Source organism: Megalopta genalis, unplaced genomic scaffold (assembly GCF_051020955.1).
Source record: "Megalopta genalis isolate 19385.01 unplaced genomic scaffold, iyMegGena1_principal scaffold0020, whole genome shotgun sequence".
Lineage (NCBI taxonomy): Eukaryota > Metazoa > Arthropoda > Insecta > Hymenoptera > Halictidae > Megalopta > Megalopta genalis.
Window position 1 is genome coordinate 3,924,307 of NW_027476090.1, and position 26,704 is coordinate 3,951,010.

Sequence of the window (26,704 nt, forward strand, 5' to 3'; positions counted from 1 at the left end):
AAAAATGATTTATTTTTAGAGGCGAAGAACTCGACCAGTGCTTTGTTGACATCAGCTTCGGTTTTGAATTTTTTTTCCTGTAGAAAGTTTTGCAAAGAGAGAAACAAGTGATAATCGGAGGGTGCTAGGTCTGGGGAGCATGGTGGATGCGACAGAATTTCATGATTGAATGAATTTCAATAGCCATGTTTTCACGATCGCGTCTCGCTTAATAATGACACGAGACATCTTTGTTTCAGTTTATTTAGGAGAGTACATGTGTGCAAATGCAACGATAAAGAGAGATAATCATATATGTCTGAAATCAAACATGTGCATATGGATTGAAACTTGAAGTGACACTATCGGACAGAACTTTTTGGCGACTATCAGGGATACCCGAGGTCCGCGAAATTCATCGAAAAGATTGCAAGCGATGGAAAAATGGTCGGCTAAAAATCGTCGGAAGGCATGGCTAGGGTAGAATAATAGAGTCGCAACGGCCGGCAAAGGTGAAGAAGCAGCGCGTGCATGTTGCGCGAGAGAAATCTGGTCTCCGGCGTCCCGCTATGGGAGCGAGGACTCTTCGGAGGAGCGGCATCGAGGAATATCGATCCATCAATACCACCCAATGCGGTGAACGCGGCGTGGTGCGGCGCGGCCGGGTTCCGCGGACCGCGATCGATCGATCGATCGATCGATCGTCGGAGCGGCTGGCTGGTCGCGCAATTTGCAGGATCGATGCTCGTGCAAGCCCCACCACTCGGTATCCGGCGCGGAACGGAGCCGAGCGGAGTCGAGCGGAGCGGCGCGGCGCGGCGGACTGGCCAGGGGCGCGCAAAAAATCGCTCGTTAATTGGGATCAAGACGTAACCCCTCGAGCACGCGGACGTATAGGGACATGCCGCGGTAGTTACACGTATCCCACAGGTACCGCGGGTGCCTTCTGTGGATCACAGGCCGCGCACACATCGATCGTAGGTTGCGCGCGTAGCCGCTACGTAAGCGCCGCTGCCACCAGAAATAACAAACGACGTGCGATCCTAATTAATTACTTGTCCACTAATTACTGTAATTATATGTTGCCACACCCGCTCGGCCGTTCGTATCCTCGAGCCCCCCCCCTCCCTCTCCTTCGCCACGTCCCGCCTCTCCTCCGCCGATCGTTGACCAGCCTGCGGAGGGGAAGGATTCGTAGCGGCGCGATGTTTATTTTCAGCCTGCCACTCGCGGCAAATCTGCTCGTAATTTCTCTCGCGTGTCTTCGCGCGCGCGCGCGCCCGCGCCGTTTCACCGTTTTCCCCCGGAGCTATATCACGCTATGGCACGCTAGATACCGGCGTAATGACACCTGGCTGCCGGTGATCGTTGCCTCGCCGAGAAACCGTCTTCGGTCACCATGGAACGCGTCGTCTTCGCGAACAAGGAAGTTATTCGTACTTGCACTTTGAATTCGTATCGTTCCGATTCATACGAAAGTTACTCTGCTGTTCATCGTTCAGGTGCTCTTTGTTGTTTCGTGCACTTTGAATAGGATAGCCGCAACTGGTGTCACAAGTGCAGCTATTTTACCAAGGGTGTCTATAGTTGATCGCTGCGGCTGAGTTTGCGCGAGGATCTTTATACGCTCACGACTTTCGCGAAATTCTGTCCGGCTAGTTTACGAAAGAACGACCTTCGAACTCCCGTTCGTATTTTTACACGTCGACCAATAATGTACCAGGTATGATAAGTAAAATGGCCTCTAAACGCGGCACACGCGGCACCTACTTCAGAAGCAACCAATCGCGTTTCAAGATCGGCGGTATACAATTCCTGTAGAAATGGCGAGCGTTTCCAGTGATAAGTATCGAGTGTACTCCTTGCCACTCGGGCGCACCTTGGCACAATGAAGCGGTCGCATCGAAAAACGGCCCGGAAAGACACCTCTGTCTGAAAGAAGCATCATCCGTCCGCGTTCTACCGACATTGCAGCTAGCTACCAAAGCGTTCTGACAATCCCGAAGTCCTCGCGAATCGATCCATAATAATTTCGTGATTTTCTTTGGTTCCCTCGGGTACTCGGGGGAAGCGCGGAGCCGGGGACCGCGGGTGCTGGAACACGAAGAATTTTGGGGGGTTTCGATGCGGCGGGGTCCGCTAAATTGGCCCGTCGTGCACCGCGCACGGCAAGAAATATGACAGCGGACCGGGGCCGATGATCGGAATAAAGGATCGAGGGCGGTTGGCCGAGCGACAGGTGACACCGGCAAAAAGCCACCGTCTCCAGGATTACGAAAGAGGCGGTGCGTTTCATACTTGGCCTGATGAGAGACCGTCCGATCATGGTAGAGGCCGCGCGTCCGCACCGGAGGATCGGGTTCGACGCGGCTCTTACGTGAAAACAAGAAGACGAGCGCCGGAGAAAACGTGAGACGACCGGCGAGACCGAACGGGAGAAAGAAAAGAGTTGTCCATGCTCGGCCTTTGTCTCCAATTAACCGACCTCCGCGGACAAATTAGGTCGCGTCTGCTACGTGGGTATAACGATCCTGTGTACGTCGGTTTCGTCGCGGGATCGGCCTCTGCCGGACCATCCTTGGACAACGCCGATAAGAGGACGCCGGGGGGGGGGGAGCGAGCTCTTCGAGAGGATCTCCCGCATCGACACCAGTTCTCGGCTGCCAATCTTCGCCAGAAGCTGTAGAATTCAGTCTCGTTCTTCAAGTTTTCTTTGGACTGATTTAATTAGGACATTCGCGAGATACTGGAAGAGAGGTCCGCGCAGTCCTAATCCGCAGAAGGTCAACCGTTTTTACGATCGGACCATGACCATGGTCCACCGATGGCCACAATGAATATACGCTCTCTCTCTCTCTCTCTCTCTCTCTCTCTCTCTCTCTCTCTCTCTCTTTCGTGTACAGAAGAATCATCGCAGATCTATGTTTTATGTATAAAGTTGTAACATGGCGTGGCAAATAATCCTAACGTTACTTCGTTTGCAAACTTTTATACTCTATCTCGCTTTTGCTAGATCAACTCTGCCCTTTAGAAGCTCACGGTAATCGTCGAGGTTTAGTTCGATCGAGCCAGCTCACAGGACGCATACATTCATTAATATCAACTGCGATAACATTAACCCGTTGCACTCGAAGCCGTTTTAACTGTAAATCTAAAATAATTTCTCTGACTTGCAGTATTTCCAGTTTTACACGACAATGTGCATTTTATGCATATGAAATCAAGTGTTGTGGCTCGTGCAACAGTTACGCTTTTAACAATTTCTTGAATCTGAACTTTGTTGATATAAAAATTATCTTGGAGTTCTCAGAGTCGCCATTCGAGTGCAAAGGGTTGATATATTTGCAGCCAATGTTACTAGATCTAAAACATATACTCTATAAATTGTTCATCCGATTCGCTGCAACATAAATTGTGTGCTTTTGTTGTTGTTATTGTAAAAAATGGATGTCCAGCCGCGTATATAAATCAATTAAATTAAATTGCGGATGTCGAAGCGTCGTACGCGATGAGATCGAGGGAGATTCGAACGATCTCGAACGGTAGCTTAGATCATCTCGCAAGGATACGGAGATCGTTCGAGCTAGGTAAAATTTTCATAGAATCGCAGAAGGAACGCAGGTGGAGAACCGTCCGGCGGACGGTGCGACACGCAGAGAGCAGTATGCCCACGATATTAACCTCTCTGTAGTGTGTATGATTGGACCAGCAGATGTCACTCGTTATGTAAATGGCCGAGTGTTTACGAGGGGACACCTTCGGTAACTAGCTGCTCCACTCGCTGCTTCGTCGTAATGATGCGCTAGAAATGTCTTTTCGTCTTTTTGTCTGCCCTCCTGTTCCTCGTATTGCCTCTTCTGCTTCTTCTTCTTCTTCTTCTGCTTCTTCTGCTTCTTCTTCTACTTCTTCTTCTTGTTCCTCTTCTTACTTGTCTCTTCTGGCACTCCCCCCGCCATGTGTTCGTTGACTCGTTCGTCAATATTCTTTGGCGAATGGGTCTGGTTGGTTGCTTTTGCTGGCTCCTCGCGAGCAAAATAATCGTCTGTCCACTTGACAGTGAGCCTGGCGGAAGATTCATTTAGTTCCCGCGTCGCGGTGTTTACAACTCTCGACGCGACTGCGTAATCGTTACCCCAGAGAAGCGATTCAATGTCAGTTTCCAGTTTCGCTCGGGCCGTTCTATTTTCCAACCGCGAAAGCCTCGAACACTTTACACGTTGGAGCACCGCGGCGCGGTCTACCCGCGCGAATTTAACGTCCAACTATTTTATTATTCGCCGCCGTGATTCCACGAGGCTGCTTCTCGGAATCGCTCGAGATCCAGATCGATTCTCCGCCGGAGGACATCGGGCTACCGGCAGCTCGAGTATAAACATCGTTCGATCAACGTTTACAACCGTATTTCCGTTTCAGCACGGTTATAATATGCTTCTCAATATCCGCGAAAGCGCAAAAAGTGCCGCGGGAGAAACTGCCTCGCGTCCATTGATCCGATCACCGGGTGACGGTGTGGTTTATGCGATTCGAGCACGCTCGCTCGCTGTCTGCAATTTGACAACTCGAACAATTCCATAAAATCGAAGCAGTTCGCTGGATGAAATCAGAATTGAAAAATTACTCGATGCGTTGACCCTTTCGATCGCGTGTGGTCGCGGCACACGCGTGTGTCCAGCGTTCTTTTCTGATCGCCGAAAGGACGATACGACTGCATACTGCTATCTTCGAACGGTAATAATGGCGATTAGCAGTATAACAACGTGCTGGATAGCTTTTATTCGGAAGCGGTCTGCGACTCTGCAGAGTCACGGTGGCAAAAATTCCGTCGAAACTGTTGAAGCGTCTATCGAGTCAAGCATTTTCCGCGCCAAAGAATATGTCCATTGTTATTGGATGTTTCTACGGCGGATTCGTAATTGGTCGACTGTGTTCCGGGTGTTCGTTCTGCCAATCTGATGGCTTATAGAGACGCATCGGCAGAAGATCCCACGTTAATTACCCCGAGTTGAGGCGAATCCCGTCGAGTTCGCTTCGCATCTTCGGCTCCGGCAGTGGCAAGGTCGCGCGTGTACGGCTCCTCGCTGTCGCGAGATCGTATCTGGCCGATGACGCGGGCAACGATCATCGCTCCGCGTACGCTGTATCTTGATCTCCGCGAGACAAGGCTCCGGTTATTTGAAAGTTTTTCGCCTCGCCTCCTGTCCGGCTACAAGCCGGACGGAACAACGCGGCCGCAGTGGTCGCAAAAAATTTCGGTGCCCGAGGGACCGGCCGGGGAACGATGATTTTACGCGGAGCCTGATCAATCTTATCGACTCCGATCGATTAATCTTCCATATTAAGCGTTTTAATTGCCGACTCAAGTATACGCGATTACAAGAAAGTCCCGCAGCACGCGCAATTAAACGCAATTAAACTCGTTTAATTTATGCCCAGGGATTTATGGAAATCACCGAGCGCTCAACGTGACACGATAGACACGCACGATGATTGACAGGCGTTCTCGGTCTTTTCCAAACTGTCTTTTCAGCTTTAACACGCTCGAAATATCGTATTCGAACCGCCATTTTTTTCGAACGATGAAATAATTGGAGATTAGTTTTTAGTAAAATTTTTTTAGTGCTCTAATATTGGGCTGGCAACTAAGTAATTGCCGATTTGTTCAATGAAATAAAAAATTTTTTTTCACTTGGAACGAAGTTTAATCTGTAATATATTTTCCATTTTGTTCGACGACCTTTTGCCATCTCTCTGACAACTTGAAAATTTCACGCTCGTAGAAAGTCTGATCCTTTTCGGACAAAATCTGAGTTAAGTGAGATTTTACAGCGTCATCATCGTTAAAAGTTTTACCACGAAGGGAGTTGTCCAGGGATCGAAATAAGTGGTAATCCGATGGCGCGAGATCGAGGCTATATGGTGGGTGTAACATCGATTCCCAACCAATATCCATCAATTTTTGCCGAGCGGACAAAGACGTGTGCGGCCTAGCATTGTCCTGATGGAAAATGACACCTTTACGATCGACCAATTCTGCTCGCATTTCTTTGACCGCTGCATTAAATTTGTCCAGTTGCTAACATTCACGGATAATAAAAAATAACATAATAATAATAATAATAATTTTATAATACAACATTTACGGATATCATACAAGTGGGAGTGGGAGACATCTATTATTGAAATCGGCTTAGTTGCCAACCCAATATAAAAGTTCTCTATCCATAGTTTATCAACCTACGCAAACTCATATGCAAAATTTACCTAACCCATATATGCAATACTGTACAGATTAGGAAAAATGCGTAGAAAGGGGACAACAACGCCATCGAACAATTTAGGACACTCGTATCAAAGACACAACAAACATACACAGAGATACGGAGACACAGGCACGCGCAGCATACATACGAATACGCACGGACATACTGTAAGGTTCAGTAAGTCGTTAGCAAGCGCGCGCGCACACAAGCCACGTATGTACAGAAATAAATTACGCTGTGAAACAGTTATAAATACAAATACTACTAGCTAACCTCCTGCTCCTTGCATCCAACAAGATGGAATCTGGCACTGCGACCATGCAACTGTTCTGTTATTCGAACATTCGTGACACTTCGCTTGGACCGGACAGTCGTGATTTCACTGTGCCCAATGAACTTATCCAATTTGATGGGATCCCATGAGCTAAACCAGACTATGGCAGCCGAATGGAGTGTCGTCGAGGCTTTCGATCGCACTTGCAAACTTGCGGAGTGTTATTTTATAAAACAGCCTGGTTCGAACAAGATTCGGGTAACTTGGATGGAAGAACGTAGCGTGATCTATCTGCGAATCGAGATCAGCTCGCTTGATCGCAGGTCGCGCGGATTTCCCAGCGCCGGGGGACAAAGAGCCGCTGTTCCGCGGAGACAAAGGAAGGGCGCAGCCGGGGCGAAGAAAGCGGGCTTAATCAGTGCGGCCGCGGCAGCCGCCTAAACAAATCAAAGTGAATTAACCCGGCAGTAACGTGTCCGCGTAGAAAGCCCGGCGAAGCAGGCAATAAAACACGAATTTTCAGATAAACGGGAGAATGGAAACCTTTATTGCGGGTTGCGCGGCGAGCAGGACCATAAATAAAGCCGCATTGTGCGTGAACAGTGTCGCCGCGTCGGGCCCCGGGAATGGCAGAAAACCGGCGGAGACGCGAAAGCGAAGAGAAACGGGTCGCGAGAGGAGAGAGAGAGAGAAAGAGAGAGAGAGAGAGAGAGAGAGAGAGAGTTCGCTTTGTGGGTATCTTCTCTCTTCTCGCGACGCGGTGCCACGTAACAAGACTCGGGACTCTGCGTCTAATTGCGTTAGATAGCGCCGGCCTTATTAATAACCCCCGCGACGGAGGGATTATCCTGGCAGGAAGATATCCAGGAACGAAGGAAACGAGTCCTGGACGCGGCGGGGACCGCGTGAGAGGCGAGAGATAGTGGACACGGCATTTCACTTAATGATAACCCGTCTCCTTTCGCCCGTCCCTCGTCCCTCTTGCCCACCGCTCGCCTCTGCCGTCCTCGACGGTGAAAAGGATCGAGAGGATCGCAAGGAAGACCGGACTCTTCTCCGCGTCCTCTTCTCTGACTCCCTCGCGTTCCGCTTGTCCTTGCCTTCTATCGTCGGGCCGATCTGAGCGACGGCACCGGTATCGAAGAACGACAGTCGCCACGAAAATTCTTTATAACGTGCTCGATCCCACTCGGTCTTTCTCGCGCGTGCACCGGGATCCTTTCGTTCGACGAGACTCGCCGGAGGCCGAAGTTCGCGTCTCCGGATCCTTGGTCATCGATTGCTCCGATTTCTTGTTCGAAGCGAGAGAGGATCGCAACTCGGCGCTTCTCGGATTCCGGTGTGGTCCAGAACCCTATTCAGAAAAGTCTGCTTGAAGTGTAGCTGCTACCAAAACGGGGCACACGTCTGTGAAAACAATGTTCCAGATCCCGCGACGAGATTCTCTCGGTCAGAGAGCCTCTTTTGCTAATCTAACCAGCGGACTAACAGCGAGGCATGTAATACTCCGTAGGCTCCAGCTGGATGAAACGCCGAGGATTGTCATCGGGATACCGGTTTCGCGGTGAAAAACGACGTTTCCCACGCTCCGACCGGATAATATCTATCCGAGCATAAAGCGAGGCGTGTAGACAACACGGTTCTCTCGTTCCTCGCTCTCCTCCTTCCTCGAAAGGATTATTTCGTCCTGGCGAGGAGTCGACATAACTCGATGCTGGAACGAGATTTGCATCCGCGTGCGAAATCGTCTCGGTGTCTCGTTACAAGCCGGCCGTCATCGGCGCCGTCATCGTCGTGGTGCCTTGCTGACCGACGCGACGCGACGCGACGCGACGCCACGCTTTGCCACGCTTTGCCACGCCATACCACGCCAAGGCGACGCCGCTTGCAAGGCCCGGCCCTTGCGGATGGCCGATGCAACATTGACAAACTAGGTATGCAAATACCTACTGCAAATACCCGGGGTAACGGCCGGCGATCAAAAGTCATGTAATGGTATGGCCACCATCAAGGCGAATGGCCGTGGCGTGGGTGTAGCGGAACGTTCGCGAAGATAAGACGAAGATAGCCGTGGACGGAACGAGAACGCCGCAGCCTGGGTACCTCGAACACGTTCTTTCGCCTCGGGATCGTTTCACGGATGCGTCAACGCCGCTCGATCTCCGTTTCGAAAGAATATAACCTACAGGATTGCTATTACAAATCTTGCTAACGAAACTGCGTCTCGAAGCGTTCGCTATGCGCCGATGCTTACCAGTGGAAGTCTGGTAAGCACGATGATTTTCATGCGCTTCGGGCAATTTATTGCTCACCGGAGATATACCTGGCTTTTTCTATCTACGATCGTCGATTTCGAAGGGGTTTAGGATAATCCTTCGTGCCAGAAATAAGAAACTTAGGTTATCCGAAGAGTTATCAATGATGGCTAACATTTGTCCAGTTTAAATAATCAGCCGCCTACGTTAGGTCCACATTTCTATAATAAGTGCAATCATATATAGGTTCTTAACTGTACAGGGTGTCCCAAAAATGTCTCGCAATCCGAAAGTGGCGGGTTCCTCGGGTCATTCGAAACAACTTCTTCCTTTACAAAAATGTTTTCCGAGGCACCGTTAACGAGTTATTAACGAAAAACAGTGACCAATGAAAGGCGAGCTCAGCCGACGCGAGCGGAACTGGGCTTCGCGCTCTTGCTGGCTGGGCCGCCTCGCGTCAACCGTACTCGATTCTTATTGGTCACTGTTTTTCGTTGATAACTCGTTAACGGTGCCTCGGAGAACATTTTTGTAAAGGAAGAAGTTGCTTCGAATGATCCGAGGAACCCGCTATTTCCGGATTGCGAGACATTTTTGGGACATCCTTTATATCAATCATTAACCCGTGTATGCTCAAGGATCTACAGGATGTCCCAGAAATGTCTCGCAATTCGGAAATGGAAGCTTCCTCGCGTCATTCGAAGTAACCTTTTCCTTAGCGAAAATGCAACCCGCGGCTTTGTTGGCGAATTATTAACGGAAAACACTGACCAATGAGAACCGAGGCAATGTTGCGGAACTCCGTGCTCTCATTGGCTGGGCCACTTCGCGCAAGCTGAGCTCGCCTCTTGTTGGTCAGAGTTTTTCGTTAATAACACGCAAACAAAGCCGCGGATCGCGTTTTCGCCAAGCACAAAGTTGCTTCAAACGCCCTCGGGAACCACTCATTTCCGGATTGCGAAACATTTTTGGGACACGCTGTATACTTTCTTCAGCAATTTTTAGTAATGCTTGACAAAGCATCACAGAATCGTTCCGGTTATCCATTTTTCGTACACTTTTATGTCGACGACCGTTTCGTAAAAAGAAAATTGATATAAAAAACGTTAAATAATTAAGCTTCAGATGTTGCGAAGATTCTGGTTGTTGAACAGGGGTGGAAATTGATCCAGTTACGACTGCTATAATAACATCATCAAGAGCGTCTATTGTCCATCGTCAAAAAATTGCTGCCACCACCGTCAGTGCCCGAGACATTTTCTCGTCCCTCGCAATGAATACACAAGAACGAGCAGCCAGGCGTAGATTGGTAGTTTCATCGGACTCGTTAAGCCCGTTCTGCACCCAGGGCTAATTGCCAATCGTGCATCCGGAGGCGAGGAATGATTGGCCTGGCGGAATCGTCCCCCGAAATCATTAGTATACGAGGTGCAAGTATCCGGCATAACTAAGCGGACGCGTCTTCGGCGTGGCTGGCAGTCTACGCGCCACTTACCGGACACATGGCAGATAATAACGCGAAGAAGAAACTAGCTGCCCTCCCTCCGTGTCCTCTCGGCGACCCTGGTTACCGGCTCCCTGGGTACGCTCTCGTAAGCCGCGCCGCGCGGATTCCTCGCGCTGAGAAGCGGTTAGCGCACGCAGACGCGTCCGGAATGCTAGCAAAACCGTCGCGCGCGATGGAATCGTGCGCTCTAGGTGACCATTTTGCTGCGTCCCCGTCCGCGGTATTTCGCCGCGGAGCACGGATCGCGGCGAATCCGCCGCGGAAATTCGGAGTATGCGCGAATACTAGCGATCACCTTGGTATTTTCGCACTAACGCTGCTATAATTGATTTCTTATTTACCGCGGCGACCGTTCCCGGAAGCGGCTGGGCTCCCGCCGAGCAAAGACCTCTTTCCGGCGAACCGGTCGGCGAGATCGAGCATCGCTCCGCGAGCGATTCGAAGTGCCGCGGAATTCCCAGTATTTCGCTTCTTCGTCGATGCCGGGCTTCAGGAGGAATCCATAGTACACGGCCCGAAAGAATCGAATAAGCGTTGCAGAACATCAGCCGGCAGGAACGATCTGGCTCTTTGCTCCGAGGTACGCGCTGCTGCCTTCGGTAGCTGCGCCCTTAAAAACGGAGGCAAAACATTCGATTGGCCTAGTTGCTCTGGATTTCGACGGTGCCACTCGTTGCAATCTGCGTTCGTGCTGTAGGTAAAGAACTTAGAATCTAGATCTTGATCAAGAGGATGCTTGCAATTTGATACAGACTCTACGCGCAGCGTAAAATAGTTCAATTGAAATACGAATGACGCGCGTGTATTTTTCTGACTTAAATCGAGAAGGTCGAGAATTGTCGGTCGTTTATAGATAGACTGCGGATTTTAATTCAAAATAAAAATTGTCTGCACTTATTGCAAGATATGGGAGCCACGTAGACGTTTATTTCTTTTCCGAATTCGTATCAATGTTAACCCTTTGCGGGCGAAGCCCCTCGAGACGGTTATTACGTCGCTGTGAAATGAAAATGTTATAAGATATAATTATATTATTATAAGATTATAAATATGTGGAAAACTTTGCTGGTTTCTCTGGTAGTGACACAGAAAGACCGACTCGTCAAACTGAAATTCGTTCTGAACCTACGGTTAAATTAATAAATTTATATTAATAATTAACACTGTGCCGTCCACAGATCTTAGATACGATTCTTTTGTTCGACGCCGCATAATGTTAATAAATTAATAAAAAAGAAAAAAACGGCAAAAAGACTTGGGCGGCTATTTGCCGACACTCGTCCGCAAAGGGTTAATACAGCAGGATTTGTTAATTCTTTGAATGTTTGATCTACTTGCATAGCAAGTAGAGAAATAGCAGCAAAAATTTGCTACTTACCGGGCGCCGACAGTAGTCAAGGGGTTAAAAACCGAGACAAAACTATTAGAATCTAGATATTGGCGAGGATGGTGATCGCAAGAAAACCGACTAAACATGAACAGTTAGGAAAGACGGAGATGCGAAATTTTGCACCAGTATCTCGCGACTTCCGGCGAAGCAAATGTTCCAATCGTTGTACAGAGCTCGAAAGTCCGCCGATTCGATATTAGCGTTGAGATCCAACGGAATTTCCGTGGTAGGCTCGCGGAAACGTCGAGCGAAATAGAACCGAGCTAGTGGAAGACAAAGAACGGTCGAGTGCGTCCAGAGGCGAACGGAATCACAAATTAGGCACGAGGTCCTCGCGGGTCAAAAGATGTCCTGCTCTCCGGGGCCTGGCTCGCATACCGAGCCGCAGCCGCAGCCACCGCCGCCGAGCAAAAAGTACAAAACTGGTGACCCGGCTGCGGGGCCCCCGGTCCTCCTGCCGTTCGCCTCGGAACCACCATACTTTTTGCCGACACTCCGCGTACGAGAACGAACTGTGTCCGGCGCGAACGTCAGCAGAATGTAAAATATGCAACACGCCGCGCTGGCTCGCTCCTGTTCACCGACAGTTCGCGCAGGAGCCACGGAATTGCGAAACGCGGCCGACATTAGGACCCTTGCCCCCTGCCCCCGTGAATATTCTATTTCTAGGTTCGCGAACCCTGTCTTCGATGTTTGCCAAATTCTGCAAACTTCGGGGCAGAATTGAGGGGGTTACTCGAATCGTTTCGGACGCGCGCGGTTATTTGTCTAAAATAATTACCCCAATGAATTCTTTTTGGCCGTGTATTATTTTATTCGAATAAATTGCTCGCATAGTTCTTTATTCGAACAAGTTATTCGAACAGGGATTGTAAAATTATTCGAACAATAATGCGAACAATTGTGTCCGTTTTCACGTAATTTTGTAAGAATACATTTATTACGAATAGATTCGGGATTAGTTGAATTTCAACCGCTTATAGAATTGTAAAATTGCCGAAACTTTCCGATGCAGTCGATAAGCTATGAAACTTTATCATTTTCATTCAAATCGATTGTTTTCCGCACGAATTGCTGCACGAATAAATTCTTAGCCGAATGAATTCTTATTCGGATAAAATTCTTCATCTATATTCTTTATTGGTCAGTCTTTGTCTCTTATAAATCATTCGAATAAAATGTTGCCGCGGAAGCGTCGAGCACTAGAAGAAATTGGACGGTATTGCCTCTAATCCTCGTGAAAGTAAAGAGACGCGCGTGGTAGGTTCGAGAATAATAAATATCTTCGGAAGAGTTTTAGAGGTTTTTCTCTGCGAACGCGTTTCGTGGGACAATGATTGATGTTTCAAGGTGTGTGTAGAGACGATTGCTTGCCGTAAGTTCAAAGTTAAGGTCCGCATAACTCCGCCACGGGCCGTTCGAGAAGACAATGTTCCTCGCTGATCGACGTCCTTTCTCCTCATTAATATTTCCCACGCGCGCGTAACCACGAAGGAATTACAATCGAAACAATACCATTACTCATAATTTAGATTGGAATCTTTCCCTCGCAGCGAAAGAACCCGTCGATCGTAATCAGATATGGCTGAACAGAGCGAAGGTTCGCGGTGTTCGCCCTGCTTGTACGTACAGTTCAACGCGTTCGTCCCGGCCGATGAATATTTCATTCCGTGTTCGAAAGCGAAAACGAACCTTATGCCTCCTCGGTGGCCGGTCGATTCGAGCGGCTTTCATTAATAGTTCATCGGGAACGGTTCGTTGAAAAATTCTGTTCCCGCGACATTAAAAATAGACCGTACCGAGAAGTCCTGCCGATTTATGGGCAAACCTGGCAAGAACGATTCGCTAAACTTAGCGTACATATTTCAGAATCGCTCGGACATCCGCGAGCCAGTCTATAAATAAACCGGCCGTCCGAGGCTTACCTCTCGGGTAACAATTACAAGCTGATTGCCAGAAAAACCGTGAATAGTATACCGATCGGCGGGCAACGCGAACTACAAATGAGCGCGGTTAATGATCAATTTCGATCGATATCGAGGCAGAAAACAATTCCGGGCAAAGAAACGCGAGCGTGGTAGCTCGGCTCGGCGTCCTTTTCCACCACATAAAGAAGAATCACGCCGCCATAAAAGAGAGCGCGCGGCGCAGCCGGAAAGTCATTTATCCGTGGATGCAAGGCGTATCAAGACATATCCGTCCGGGCAGTCACGTCCCTCGATCGCGTCGATCTCCGAGATCGAGTCCGCGGGGGCATTCGGCAAATGTCGGTGGCCGCGGGGCCCGGCCCCGTTCGTCGTCGAAAATTTTATTTAATATGAAATAAAACGCATTCCCGCGTGCTGTGCGTGCCAACGACGGAGGAGAGGGCATCGACGCGGCCGCATCCTCTCGCGGCCATTGTGTTTCTCCTGTTCGCCGGCTCCCGGCCGTAGGTATCCACGGATCGCGTCGCGGGTTCTCAACTTCTCGGACGCGCCGTTCCGCCGACCGATCGGTTTCGTTTTTCGCCGTACAATTTTCCAGCGGTTCCGCGCGATCGCCGGCGAAAGGGACGCGCGGGAAGGCCACGGAACACCGACCATTTCGGTTCCACCGCGGCCGGAATTACGTGCACGCGAGCCCCCTGCTGCACCTGCCGTGACGTGCCGTGCCGAAAGTTTCCGTGGAGCAGGCTTTTGAAGCCTCGAGGCCCGCGCTCCACGATCGCCCGAACACACGGACCGTTATTTCGATAATGGAACATTTTCAACGGCGCGGAATGGTTCGCGGGGGAAAAACAAAAGTGACGTCGCTGGAACGGACCGCCGCGACGCGCGGCGCCGCTTATGGCGGGAAACTCACGCCCGTGAACGGTCGCCGAGGATCTGCTACTGATTTGTTACTTCCGGTTTACTTTGCGTTTATCTTTTCATCGCCGCGAACAACGTTCGGAAGCGTCGAGAACTCTTCTGTGGCGGATGCGCTTGAAATTAACACCCCGCCTCGAAGTCTCGAAGCACTTTCAATTTTTCAAAAATACTCTGCAGTGATTTTCAGGCGTTACTACATTTTCCATCGTTCGCATACGTTCGAATAACTTAATTGAATTAGGAAGATACGATTATAGGTCGGCGTGACAATTAATCTTCGAGTCTTGGAGAATAATTCCGTCGTTAAATATAAAGAAAGCGTTAAATATAACCGAACTAAAAGTTATTTCGAATGTAAGTTGTTCAGAAACATTTCTCTGGATGCAGTTTTGAGGGAACGAATGAAATCCTCGTCGGAGAACCACTGACCGGTTGACGTTTCTTCGCGAGAGTCGCACACCGGTGCAAAAGGTATACGCGTCGCGTATCTCCGAGGACACTGTCGCCACAGGCAAAAACACTATTGAGTTAATCAACTAATTTATAATTAAAATTCCACGATGGGAGCCGTCGGGAGTCTCGGGGCCCGTTCTGTCTCGCGGCACGGCTCGGCTCGCCGCGACTCGCAAGAAGCGAGCGCATCCACTGTCTGGTCCCCGTCGTTTCGCCGTAATCGCCTTCAGATTCATAGAACACCAATTAACCGGTGATCGACGCCCTACCATCCGCGGCTGCCATTCCCTTGGCCGTCGTGGCCGATCGTCGAAAAAGTCGACCTAGTTTTACGCTCGAGTTTAGACTCGTTCCGGCTAGCGGTCCGTCCGGTTCCTTTTCGTCGCATTCCGGGGGCAACGATTCTCTCGTCGACGCATCGTGATTCGAACCACGGAGGCTAAAATCTCATCCCGATATGGCAGACTATGAAATTAGTTGCACGGTTAAATTGGCATCCTTTCATTAGGATAAGACGCTTCGATCTAATGTTCAGACATGAATTCTGGCTTCGTTCTTCTTGAACCGAGAAAGTATTTTTTCTGCTTGTAATAATATTCGTTATAACTAGTACAAGAGCGAAGTTATTGTGAAGAATAAAAAAAAGCACCAGATTTATAAATCAATATTATATGGACCGTTCAGAAGTCAATCGGTGTAAGGGCACTTCTCTTTGATAATGAGTGACGCGGTGCAAACCACATCTTATCATAGGATCTTCCGGTCGATAAATCAATATAGTCGATTTCTTCATAAATAAACAATAGATAGCGGCGCTTTCATTGTCCACGGAATGACTAAACAAAATCGTTCGGTAAGTATTATTTTTTCTAAAAAGACGTTGCCATTTTTCTTCCGTTTCCTTTCTGGTTCAGTTCGTTTGTATGCCGTCTTACAATGAATATTGTGCTTTGCTTTTCCGAGTCGCCCACAAACACACGAATTAAACGAATATACCCACTTCAAGCGGTTCGTAACAATTAATCGTTAATCATTTTTTCATCGGCAGGATACTTTCATCTGTCCGAAGAATCTGCGCCACTCTGAAAAGAAAAAAATCATACAACAACGGTGATACAATAATTGTTTTAATCAACCGCCTTCGTCCGAGACTCGAGAATTTCAAGATACTGTATTACAATTATGTTCTACGATAGGTCAGACATTTTTTTTCAGCATAATATTAATTTCCAGTAGAAACGGAAGTCTGATAAATGAACGCCACACCAGAAATCGTGGTTACCATATCTGGTACTTGTTCCCTTCGCATTCCGACGGCTCGGTTATCATGTTCGCATTTTGCCGTTCCAGCGGGCCCATCGATCGCGACCGTTCGCGCTTTCTTTCGCGGCATCGCGCATTTGAAATGTTCACAGAGGATTAGCGGCGTCGTCGGCTCTCCGATTATAATTGTAAAAGAGATTGCGTCGATCGCTCGATATGGTCGCAGTAGGTACCACGGGCCCCGTCTCTGTAGCTCATTTTAATCCAACAGGACGGAGTTTGTAAGACCGGTCGATTTGAAAAATCCGCGAAGCTGTTAGAGTGTCCGAGAGAAGGTAATGAAGCAGCGATACGAGGGACGCCGCTTATAGAGTCCTTGTCACTTGTCATGCTCCGTCGGCCACGCTCGCTAGATCGCATTAATTACGCGTATTAGAGCCTCCCGTTTTCTTCTTGCCGGTGTCACGCGCCACCCACATTGCCGGAACTCATTTTTATTCCTCGACCGGGTATCAAGGTCCTTAACCTAACGACGGACTTCGACGCTGCCAAACGGAACATCCCTTCACCGCGAATTCCCTTTCAATTTTAACAAAAACGAAAAAGAAAAAACAAAAAAAAACGGAATTCCCTTTTTGCTCGTCACACGTTCACGTTCAAACTTCGCGTTACGCTCAAAGAGCCAGTATCGGAACAGCATTTCGAGTACAGGCTACATTTCAGGGAAACCGTCGATGCGTCAACGCTCCGGAGGCGTCCCTTTGATAACCTTTATTTCCCTCCAGTTGTTTCGACTGGGTGCTCTATTCGCAGGGCCGTGTCAAGCCACCGTGAACCAACCTTTTTACCGTTGAGTTCTCTTCGGATGACAAGTCGTATGCAACCATCCTACGGATCAGATCTTCGTCGCATTATCTGTCGTAATTTTACCAGTTATTTCTGTTCACTTAAAAGAAAGTAACATTTAAATTGAACCACCATAAAAGTGAAGGACTCGTAGCGTTATTAACATTAAAGACTTTTAACTGTTCATATTAACTGTTATCACCGTTATTAACTTATTTGACTATTATTAATCGTTACCAACTGTTATTACCGTTATTAACTATTATTAACTGTCATCAACTGTTATTACTATTCATTTTAACTGTAATTACATTTTCATGGGAGATGTTTGAATAAGTTGCATTACTGGATCAAGTTTTACGATGAACACTTGATAAAATCTAAATGAATTCGATCTTCCCATTTTTATGAGAGAACGATGCGCATCGGTATTAATTGATCGCGGAGTATGTTCAGCAATGAATCTTCAAGTAGAAGGATATTAACAGCGCCAGCGGCGGTATTAATCGACAATGAATTATACGTTAGCTCAAAATTTGTTCGTGCTTCCTCGTCGGTCTCCTTTCTTATACGCTCGAGATGAACGTTGCTCTTGGAAATGCGAATCAGGCGCGACGCACCCGACAGCAAGCGTGCGAAAGTTTTCGCTCGGTTACCGATCGTATCGGACGCGAGGTAATCGCGAAAAAGCAGTAGCCAGGTGGAAAAGCATCGACGAAATTTCGAAGCGGAAGGGGGCGATGGTTCCAGCGAGCGCGATCGTTCCTCGAGAAGTCGGGTCCGGCGGGTCGGTCCGGCTTGGCCGGGGAGGCGTCGGGCCCCGAACGGGCATAACGAGTTTTTGCCGTTGGAAATTTGTTAAGGGGAATGTAAAGAGAATAAGTGGCGATTCCCTTTCTCCCGTCCCTTCGTGTCTGACCGGCTGAGTTCCCGTGGCGTATATAGGAGTCGCAGCCGGTCGCTTGTGACTCGGTTGATTGACTCCCGGGAATTGGAGGCACGGGATACCAGAAACGAGCGGCGCTAGCTTAGCGAGACTTAAAAAGGAACTGGAGCCCGAGGTTCGTCTTGGTCTTTTTGCGATCGCGGCGACCCCCTTTAAGCGCGCGCGGATCGACGTGCTCCGTTCCCTCGTCGGTTCGCTCGATCATGAGCGTTTCACGGTGTCTTTCGGCCCTCGGAAACGATCCGATCGGACCGGCTCTCTCTCTCTCTCTCTCGCTCGCTCTCTCTTTCGGTGCCTTTCCTTCGTCGACGGCGCGGACCGGCAAGGCGTCCCGCGGATATCTAGAGCCGCGTGGCCGATCGGATCCATGCCGGATCCATGGGAACCGACCCTAATAACCGGCCGTTCACCATTTCCACGGTTATCCGGCCGAATCGGTTCGATCGGAGTCATTCCAGTGTACTCGTAGATATCCCGAGGTCTTCGCGAGGAATCGACGCGCGTTAATTAACCCGATTAATTGACCAGCCCCGCTTGTGCCGGAGCGGCCAAGTGTCGCGGCGCACCGGGCCGAGCCGCAGATCGTACAGTAGATCGAAGTGAGACGTTAAGTGCGCCTCGTACGTTTCGCCGGTCACACAAATTCCCATTAGGCGAGCGCCACGGCCGCGGCACGGCAGCCGCCGATTCCTCGGCAGTTCGGGACGGTGTTAAACGGTGGCCGAGTTTTTCTTGGGATCGGCCGCCACGGCGTGTTGAATTCGGCGGATTCCAGGCGTCCGGAGCGAGCGGCTGCTGCCTGGCCTGGCCATTGTCACCGTTCGCCTCGTATTAGCGGCGGCTTCACGGCCCGGGAGGGGCCGTAGAGATTAATTAGGGACGATGTTTTAGCGGCAAAAATGAGCCGAGGCAAGAACCGGGCACCATCGGCAGCCGCCTGGGCTCGCGCTAACTAACCGGTCGACGCCGGCGAACGATCGAGCGGGCCCCGCTCGTCACCAGCCGGCAGAACGCAAGAACGTGCTACAAATTAAGCCCGGATAGGCAGGAACCATCTCGAAAATTCGGGCCGTGTCCCAACGAACGATCGTTCTGTACCGAGTCACTTTGCGCGCGGCCCTGGAATTCCGCCGGTCAGATCGAAACGTACGATTCGAACGTTTAATTGGCCCTTATCGGCCGCGTATCCGCCATACTTGCCACCGCCGGAATGCCCCGGAATTGTTTTCGGTATGTAGAATGCGAACGCCGGAACTATCGTCCAATCTGCGGGCCTTCAAAACTCCTGTTTACGAAACGGTTCCGAGCTCTCTGAAAATTACTTCTACCACTCCAATGACCAACTAGCGTTCAAACGCAGAAAGTTAATTGTCGCCGCGCATACGCTGAACGACCGAATGACATTGAACGAAAACAAATTTCGCAAAGACGTGCCGTTTTAATTTATTATTATTTCGCTTGTGGAAATACGATTAATGGATGTTTTTCAGTGCATTATGTGCGAAAATAACCGGTCGATTAGATTCCGAATCGTGTTATCGCTACGAGATACTCTGACATTCGAACGCTATTTGGTCTAAGTTTTAATCATTGATTTTTCACCGGGATAAAAAGAAACTCGACGAGTGTCTCTAGTTGCCGTGCATCGTACGCAGTCATTTTAGTCGCCAAGTAATGTTTTATAATCTACGAAAGAAAGAAAATAACCACTTTGTGTAGAAAATGTTCTTTTCGAGCGTTTCAAGGAATAAGGAATAATCTTGACACAATATCGGTATCCAAAATCGGGGCACATCACGTTCGAAAAATGATATCGATCCTCGCGCGATCATCGAAGAATTCGGTGAACGATGCGTACGATCGAGGACGTAAGATCGCCGGGACCGAGCAAGCCACCTGGAAGCGTCCAGCAGCACGGTAGCCTTCGTTCGTCAGCCAAAAATACAACGGTCCCGATATTCGTCAAGGCTTAGATCCTCGAGGAGAGGCACGAGGCGACGCCGGGCACCGTGGATTTCGACGGGAATTTCGAAACGGCCGGTCAGAGACGATGCACGAATACGTCGGTGTCCGTCGCGGTACGCCGCTTCGACGGGGGGCTTCTCTTTTGGCAACGCCAGAACGATTACCGTCGGATTTATCGCGCTCGTTCCGTGTCATCGTGTCATTCATCGCGCGGTCTATTCGTTCCGGGCGCCGTTTTATAGACTGGCCGTCAATTTTCACTCCCAACCTGTCTCCATAATTCCCGCCTATATTTGAGACACTGTCCCGCGCATTGTAATTTACATTTAGTCGGCACCCGGTCTTCATTTATCCTTCGAACAATCTCTCTCGGATACCATTCCTTTGTGGGTGCCGAAATACGATCCGTCCAGCTGGCCTTGGCCGGGCCAATCTCTGCCTCGTGAAAATCGTTCTGTCGCGGTTCGAAACAGCCGATTCAATCTTATTGGAATATTTTCCGTTCGAGAAACGACCTTCGAGCGAGTTTAACCCTTTGCCTAGGCTGATGCTTCCTCGAATGTTGCGATCAACATCGCCCCATCGAGACGGTATTTCAAGCTTAACATTGAATCTACCGTATCGGTCGAACGGTTTCACACGTTTTGTTTTAAAATTGTTGAAATTATAAAGACTCTTTCGCAGGAAATGATTCGGTAGATTTCAACTTTCGTAACGCGCATGATAGTAAAAATGGCGAACAGTCCGAGCAAATTCAGCCTTATCATTCTTACACAGCAACAGGCATCAGGCACTTTTAGTACTCGGTAGATTAACATACCTACAACATAGATTCGTGTTCTTTTCAGTTTCACGATTTCTCATATTCATTGTTGTATCGGTTCCATCCTGATTGGTTATGTATGAAGTTGAACGATGGTCGTCGAGAATGCTCCCATCGGTTTCCAGGCGCGTTTAAAATGATCTTACAATTGGTCGAAGCAATGCGACACTATGATCCTTCGTTTAGATAAATTGCTAAACGCGCGAGCTTGAATAGAATTCAAGGAACTGAAAAAACCCGTTCGCTCGAGTAACTTCGGAGCTATTTTTACGATGTATCAGGTAGTTTCCAGTCGAAGATGTGTTTCGTCCTTCCGAATGGACGAAGGGAGAAGCTGCGTAGAGTCGCGTCTCTCGGCCAAGGAGGATCGGTTGCGCAGCGCCGTCAGGAAGCGAACCGCGTGGCGCTTTTATCGATCGATTTGCCGTGTCGATCGGCAGCCGAGGCGCTAATGGGTTAGTCAGCTTGAACACGACTCCGAGGCACGGCTCCGTGCGGCGAGCGTGCGAAAAATCGGTGCTCCTTCTCCCTCGGCCGGGCTTAGCCGTGGCTGTAACATATGTAAATGCCGGTGCACGCGGCCCGGAGAACGCACACGGGCCCCGCTCGCGTGTTCCCGGACCCGTTCCTGGGCCCGTTCTTCGAGAGCAGCCACGTTGCTTGTAACAGCTACGGAGAGCTATCTCGCTCGCGGAGACACCGAGTCGCGCCTAGGAATAATAAATAGAGATAGACGAACGGAGATAGCGGCGAAGGGGACGGGGCGACCCCGTGTCCTGCCCACGCAAAGATTATCTCGAGGAATTATGAGTGACCGCTCCGGCTTCTAGGTTATGCAAAGCCGCGGCTATCGACGCCGCTCGTCCGTGAAATGGACGACTTCGAGCGGTCCAGCTTCTGGTCACTCGGGTCGTCGTGGCTGAATTAACAGCCGCCGGGAATCGCGCGTATCTGGAACGTATGAACTCTGGGAAAGTGTGTCGGCATAGAAAGATCGCTTCGCGCCGCTCGAACCGCCAAAAGATGCGAGCTACTCGAAGCTTGGCATTCATCATTTTCTAACGATCTTTGAATTTCATGAACCGTGTGGACAGATTTTAAGAAGCTTCGTAAACGCTACTTACCGAACTGGATTCACAGTGTACATTTCCTAGAGTCCTAGTACCAATCGTCCCTCAGCTTGTAAACAAAAATGGACTATTTGGGAACAGGAGATACGATTATTTAAGCCGTGCGGCTCGTTTCTATAATTGTCGGCTGTCAACAATTATAAAAACGAGGCGCAAGAATCGAATAATCGTATCTGCTCTACCTACATTGTCGAATTTTTGTTTACAAGTTCAAGGACAATTGGGGAAAATTTACTGTACTCGCAACGTAGCAAGATCAGAATCAGAATAGATACCATTTGATTCTCGATCCATGAAATTCTTCTGCAGACACATAAATTCGCACGAAGTTTCTGTTAATTAATATTGATTTTTAATTATTAAACACTGGCGTTCGCGCGGGGTATTAGTTTCAATTATAATTTAAAAACTCTTTACTCCGTCTTAACGCTAGATTCGCTAATTTTTTAATTTACGATTATTCATATCGTAAAGATACATTCATGAGTTATTTATTCAATTTATATGTTACTTACGGCAATAACACTCGTTAAAAATCCGAATAAATGTTATATTCTAACTTTAATAAACTAATACGAAACAGCTGTTTTTCGTGCTCCGTAAATCTAGTGTTAACCTTTTAGGTACGGCTGAATTCTGCGCGAGGCTATTTTTCTCTGGACGGCAGAGTCTGTGTACTGTATATAGAGAGTCCCAAAAATGTCTCGCAATCCGAAAGTGGCGGGTTCCTCGGGCCATTTGAAGCAACTTTTTCCTCTACAAAAATTTTCTCCAAGGCATCGTTAACGAGTTATTAACGAAAAACAGTGACCAATGAGAGGCGAGCTCGGCTGGCTCGAGGCGATCGAACCAATGAGCAGAACCGGGCTTCGTGCGCTGGTTGGCTGGCCGCCTCGCGTCAGTCGTACTCGATTCTTATTGGTCACTGTTTTTCGTTGATAACTCGTTAACGGTGCCTCGGAGAACATTTTTGTAAAGGAAGAAGTTGCCTCAAATGATCCGAGGAACCCACCATTTCCGGCCTAAAAGGTTAAGGGTGCAACGGCTATACGTGTTCTCGTACTTCTCGGGACACTGTCTATACATAACACAACATACAAAAACAATCACCCAAGCAGTAAAAGAAAATAGATGTCACACGCGTACAATGTTCATAGATCGGCTCCCTCTTCATCGATATACATATGTATATCGAATAAAGAAAAAACATGATTTACAGTTATACACCTGGCAGTTTTACATTGTATCCTTAAACCAAGTTTTGACCTCTTGTTTTCAAAACAAATCGCTTCCGAAAAGCGATCTTCGCTGGTTAATTCGAACAAATGCAGCATTGTTCCGAATCACGACACGCTACACGCTAAACCGTCGCGCGGGTCGCTCGAGCATTGCAGCGTGCCCCGTCGATCGCTCCGACCGCTTGTCTCCGCGTGGTTTTTTTAATTACCGTAATTTATGGATCGCGTCGATCTCGCGCGTTGCCGAGCGCGATCGCAACAATGGCAAGAAGCCGTGCACAGTCGTCCGTGAAATGCTCGCGGATTTCACGGGGACGGCGCGGTATGGAGCGGCGTGTAGCGGCGTGTTTAACGCGACGCGCGGCACGCTCGTTGCGCCGCCTTTATTATTCCGTTCTGTTCCCGCGATCGGGGCTGGCTCGCGCTTATTTTGTAATTGCTGGTGTCTCGCGCCGGTAATCGCACGGTAACGATCGCCGCTCAGCCGACGAGCGAGCGTTGGCTAATCGCCGGGAACGCGATTATTTCCGCGTGCGGCCTCTCGCGAGCAGCTTCCAGTTTCCATGGGTCGCTTCCCCGATCTCTTCCCTCCCGCGAGGATCAAAGGACAACGAGTTGTCGCGCTATCGACTGGATTCCGCGGTACGAACAAGTTGACGTGCCTTGAAATGGTTTTTGAGAATGTTGGAACCGATGAATCGAAATCATTAAAATGTTCGGAGATCTTTGAAATTGTTATGCTTTTATCGCGTTAGCTGCGCTTGCAATTCATTTGCACAGCTGTTTGCGGTTTAGTTCCACGATGATTTACCGTTCTCTTAGATACATTTTTTGTTCTAATATTATCGTGACGCGTTATATTTTTATTTTATGTATAGCTGATTCCTGAAAAATGTTTTAACTTTAAACGAGACGTTATTAGTATTGGTTCACGAAATTATTTAAGAATTCATGTAAACCTCTCTGAACTCGTCAAGTTTGCAATGTTTCAACGTAAATTGCGCTTATTAATTTGGTAATATGCAATCTTTACTGAAACAATAACTGGCAGTAATTGGCATTCCGGTTAACGATTGACCTTTGTACACTGTTGGAATCAATTTGATTTAAAAAAACGGACCATTAGTTCTTATTCTAATTTCTCTCGCTGTATAAAACAACATCAACCGTTTTCGTAACAAATCTCTTCGAGAACCGAACGACAATCGTAACGTCACAATTTCCTGGACAGGACGCAAGAGCTGCAAAGTACCGTTCCCAGCAGTTTTCTTACGGTTTTGCAAATACTGGCCGAGATTAGGTTGCCGATACGAACGGGAAATGCTCGATTTCCTGAAAGAAATGGGATCCAGTCCGTTGAGCGACGCCTCGTACGTTTCAATTAGGGGCAACAAAAGGTATCCGCGCGGCCGGACCGGATTTTCGAATTTTTGCGATCGGCGGCGTCGTAACCCGGTAATTGTCGCCTCCATCCGGCCGTATGGCGCACCGTCCGAGAAGAATGCCATTCGTGCTCTTAATTCCGTTTTGCGCCGGGCAACGGAAAGTGAGTTTTTCGTCGTGAAACGCTCTTTAGCGCCGACCGGGCAATTAGCCCGGAATTATCCGTGCATTCTGCCGGCTGCCTTCGCTCCTCCTCTTCTTTTGTGACCGCGAAGTCGTACTGCGAGCACTTGTTCCGCGAGCGGGATGAAAGAGAGACCGGAAGCGATCCTCGCGAGCCATCCTCGCGGTGCCGATTGAAATTAGTTGGTAGAAAATATCGATGGAAAGTTGCCTGGCACAAATTCGACTAAAGCTTCTCCCTTTCTTTTTGTTTCAGACGCCATGGGTAAGTGGACAAGAATTCTCTTCCTCCTCCTCCTCCTCCTCCTCCTCCTCCTCCTCTTCTTCTTTTATCTCTTCTTCTTCTTCTTCTTCTTCTTAATCTTCTTTCTCTTCCTTCTTCTTCTTCTTCTTATTCCTCTTATCGTCCTCTCTGCTCTGTGCGGGGTAACTGACGTCGTCGGTAAGCTCGACACGATCAAACCGATCCTTTCGGCGCACGGAAATCCCCCGTCGCAATTGCCGCGCGCGCGCGCGCACTTTAATGATCGTAATTAACGGAGCGGTGGTTTGTTACACTTGTATCTCCCGCGTCGACCGCTCGGTTTTCATGCCGTGTGCTCCGGCCCCGTTCGAGAAAACTTGACCGGCCAACGATTTAATCGCCGATACCGGAGACACTCGTTGCGTACAGTTCGCGTCAATATTCTTCTTTTCCTCCTAGCCATAGGAGGCACGATCGGTTCTATTGTGCCCGGTCTTGGTAGAAACATTGGGCAAGCGTCAAGCGCAGCCGAGATCTGCCTTAACGCTTTGCCTATCGACGATCGCTTGACAGTCTCTCGGGAAGCAAACATAAATCGATGATTTCCTAATAAATTGCTCAATAGCAACTGTCGCTTTATTCGTGTACCAACAGATTGCCTCGAGCAATGCCATTCAATGATCTCTTCTACAATTTGTATGGATGAACGAATCACGGATCAGCGAAGACACTGGTAGAATTTACAAATACTGTTGCATTACCGTCACTGTGTTAACGTCATCGAAAAGGAAAAGATACATTTTTATCTGACATCTGTTTTATACCATCGACGAGTGAAATTGCAATTTTTGATAAAGATCCGCAGTTCAATAACCATCAAGCTTCTCCTAGAAGTAGCACGATCGTTTAAAAGGCCAATACTATAAGGCTAATAAAATTTGTCTTTCAATATGAAGAAATAAATTGTGTAGCACTGATATATTCAGTGCGTCAAATTACGGTAAAGATCAAAGTGTTGTTCGACTTTCGGTAGCAAAAACGAAACAGGAGCAGCCTTTTGATCAATAGCTTTTTAATGCTGTTCGATAGTTTCATTCGTAGCTTGCTTGCGCGAGTGGAGTGCATACGACGCTTCAAACTGACCGCCGTGCCTGCACCGCTTCTGCAGAAATGCAGTTTTTGGAGCGCGTCAACTTCGAGTCATCGGTGACTCCGAGAGCCACGAGTTGAACATCCCTGCTGTGGAGGGTCGTCGCGTCGCAGCGACGTTATCTGTCCGGTTTTGGGCCGATGTCCACGCGGCGAGATCAATTATTCATTGTAGATTCGGGGCGTATCGATGCGACTGACCGGACAGAATTCATGAGAATGATTTTCCACATCGGAGAGGATCCATTATTTATTTACCACCGTGCGTTACACCGCGATGCAAGGGCCCAGCGTCCGATAGTTTGCTCGAAGCTGCGGCTCGTGACTCTTTCTCTCTCTCTCTCTCTCTCTCTCTCTCTCTCTCTCTATCTCTCTCTCTTCCGTTCGATACCCGCGTCGAATATTTTAGCATAGCGTTCGGTCGGTGACGTTAATTTGTCTTCGGGGGAGGAAATTGCGCGCTGTCCACCGAAGTGAATGATAGGAGAGAAAGAGTGAGGCCTTCCATTGAGACGCGGTGGCTCGTGAAGTCAACTGAAGTGAACCCTCGATATGAAAAATTGA

The 26,704-nt window shown here is 48.7% G+C and overlaps 1 protein-coding gene across 4 annotated transcripts in view; it reads left to right on the forward strand.

Annotated features, from left to right (window-relative positions):
• hth (Meis homeobox homothorax) overlaps positions 1-26,704 on the forward strand; it is a 666,356-nt gene that overhangs the window by 278,269 nt on the left and 361,383 nt on the right. For 3 of the 4 annotated variants that reach the window (XM_033482431.2, XM_033482432.2, XM_033482434.2), the window contains exon 8: positions 25,004-25,012. The exons of the other annotated variant lie outside the window; for it this stretch is intronic. In XM_033482431.2, the coding sequence (XP_033338322.1) occupies positions 25,004-25,012 (9 nt within the window). The remainder of the gene's footprint in view (positions 1-25,003; positions 25,013-26,704) is intronic. 4 annotated transcript variants of the gene reach the window in all.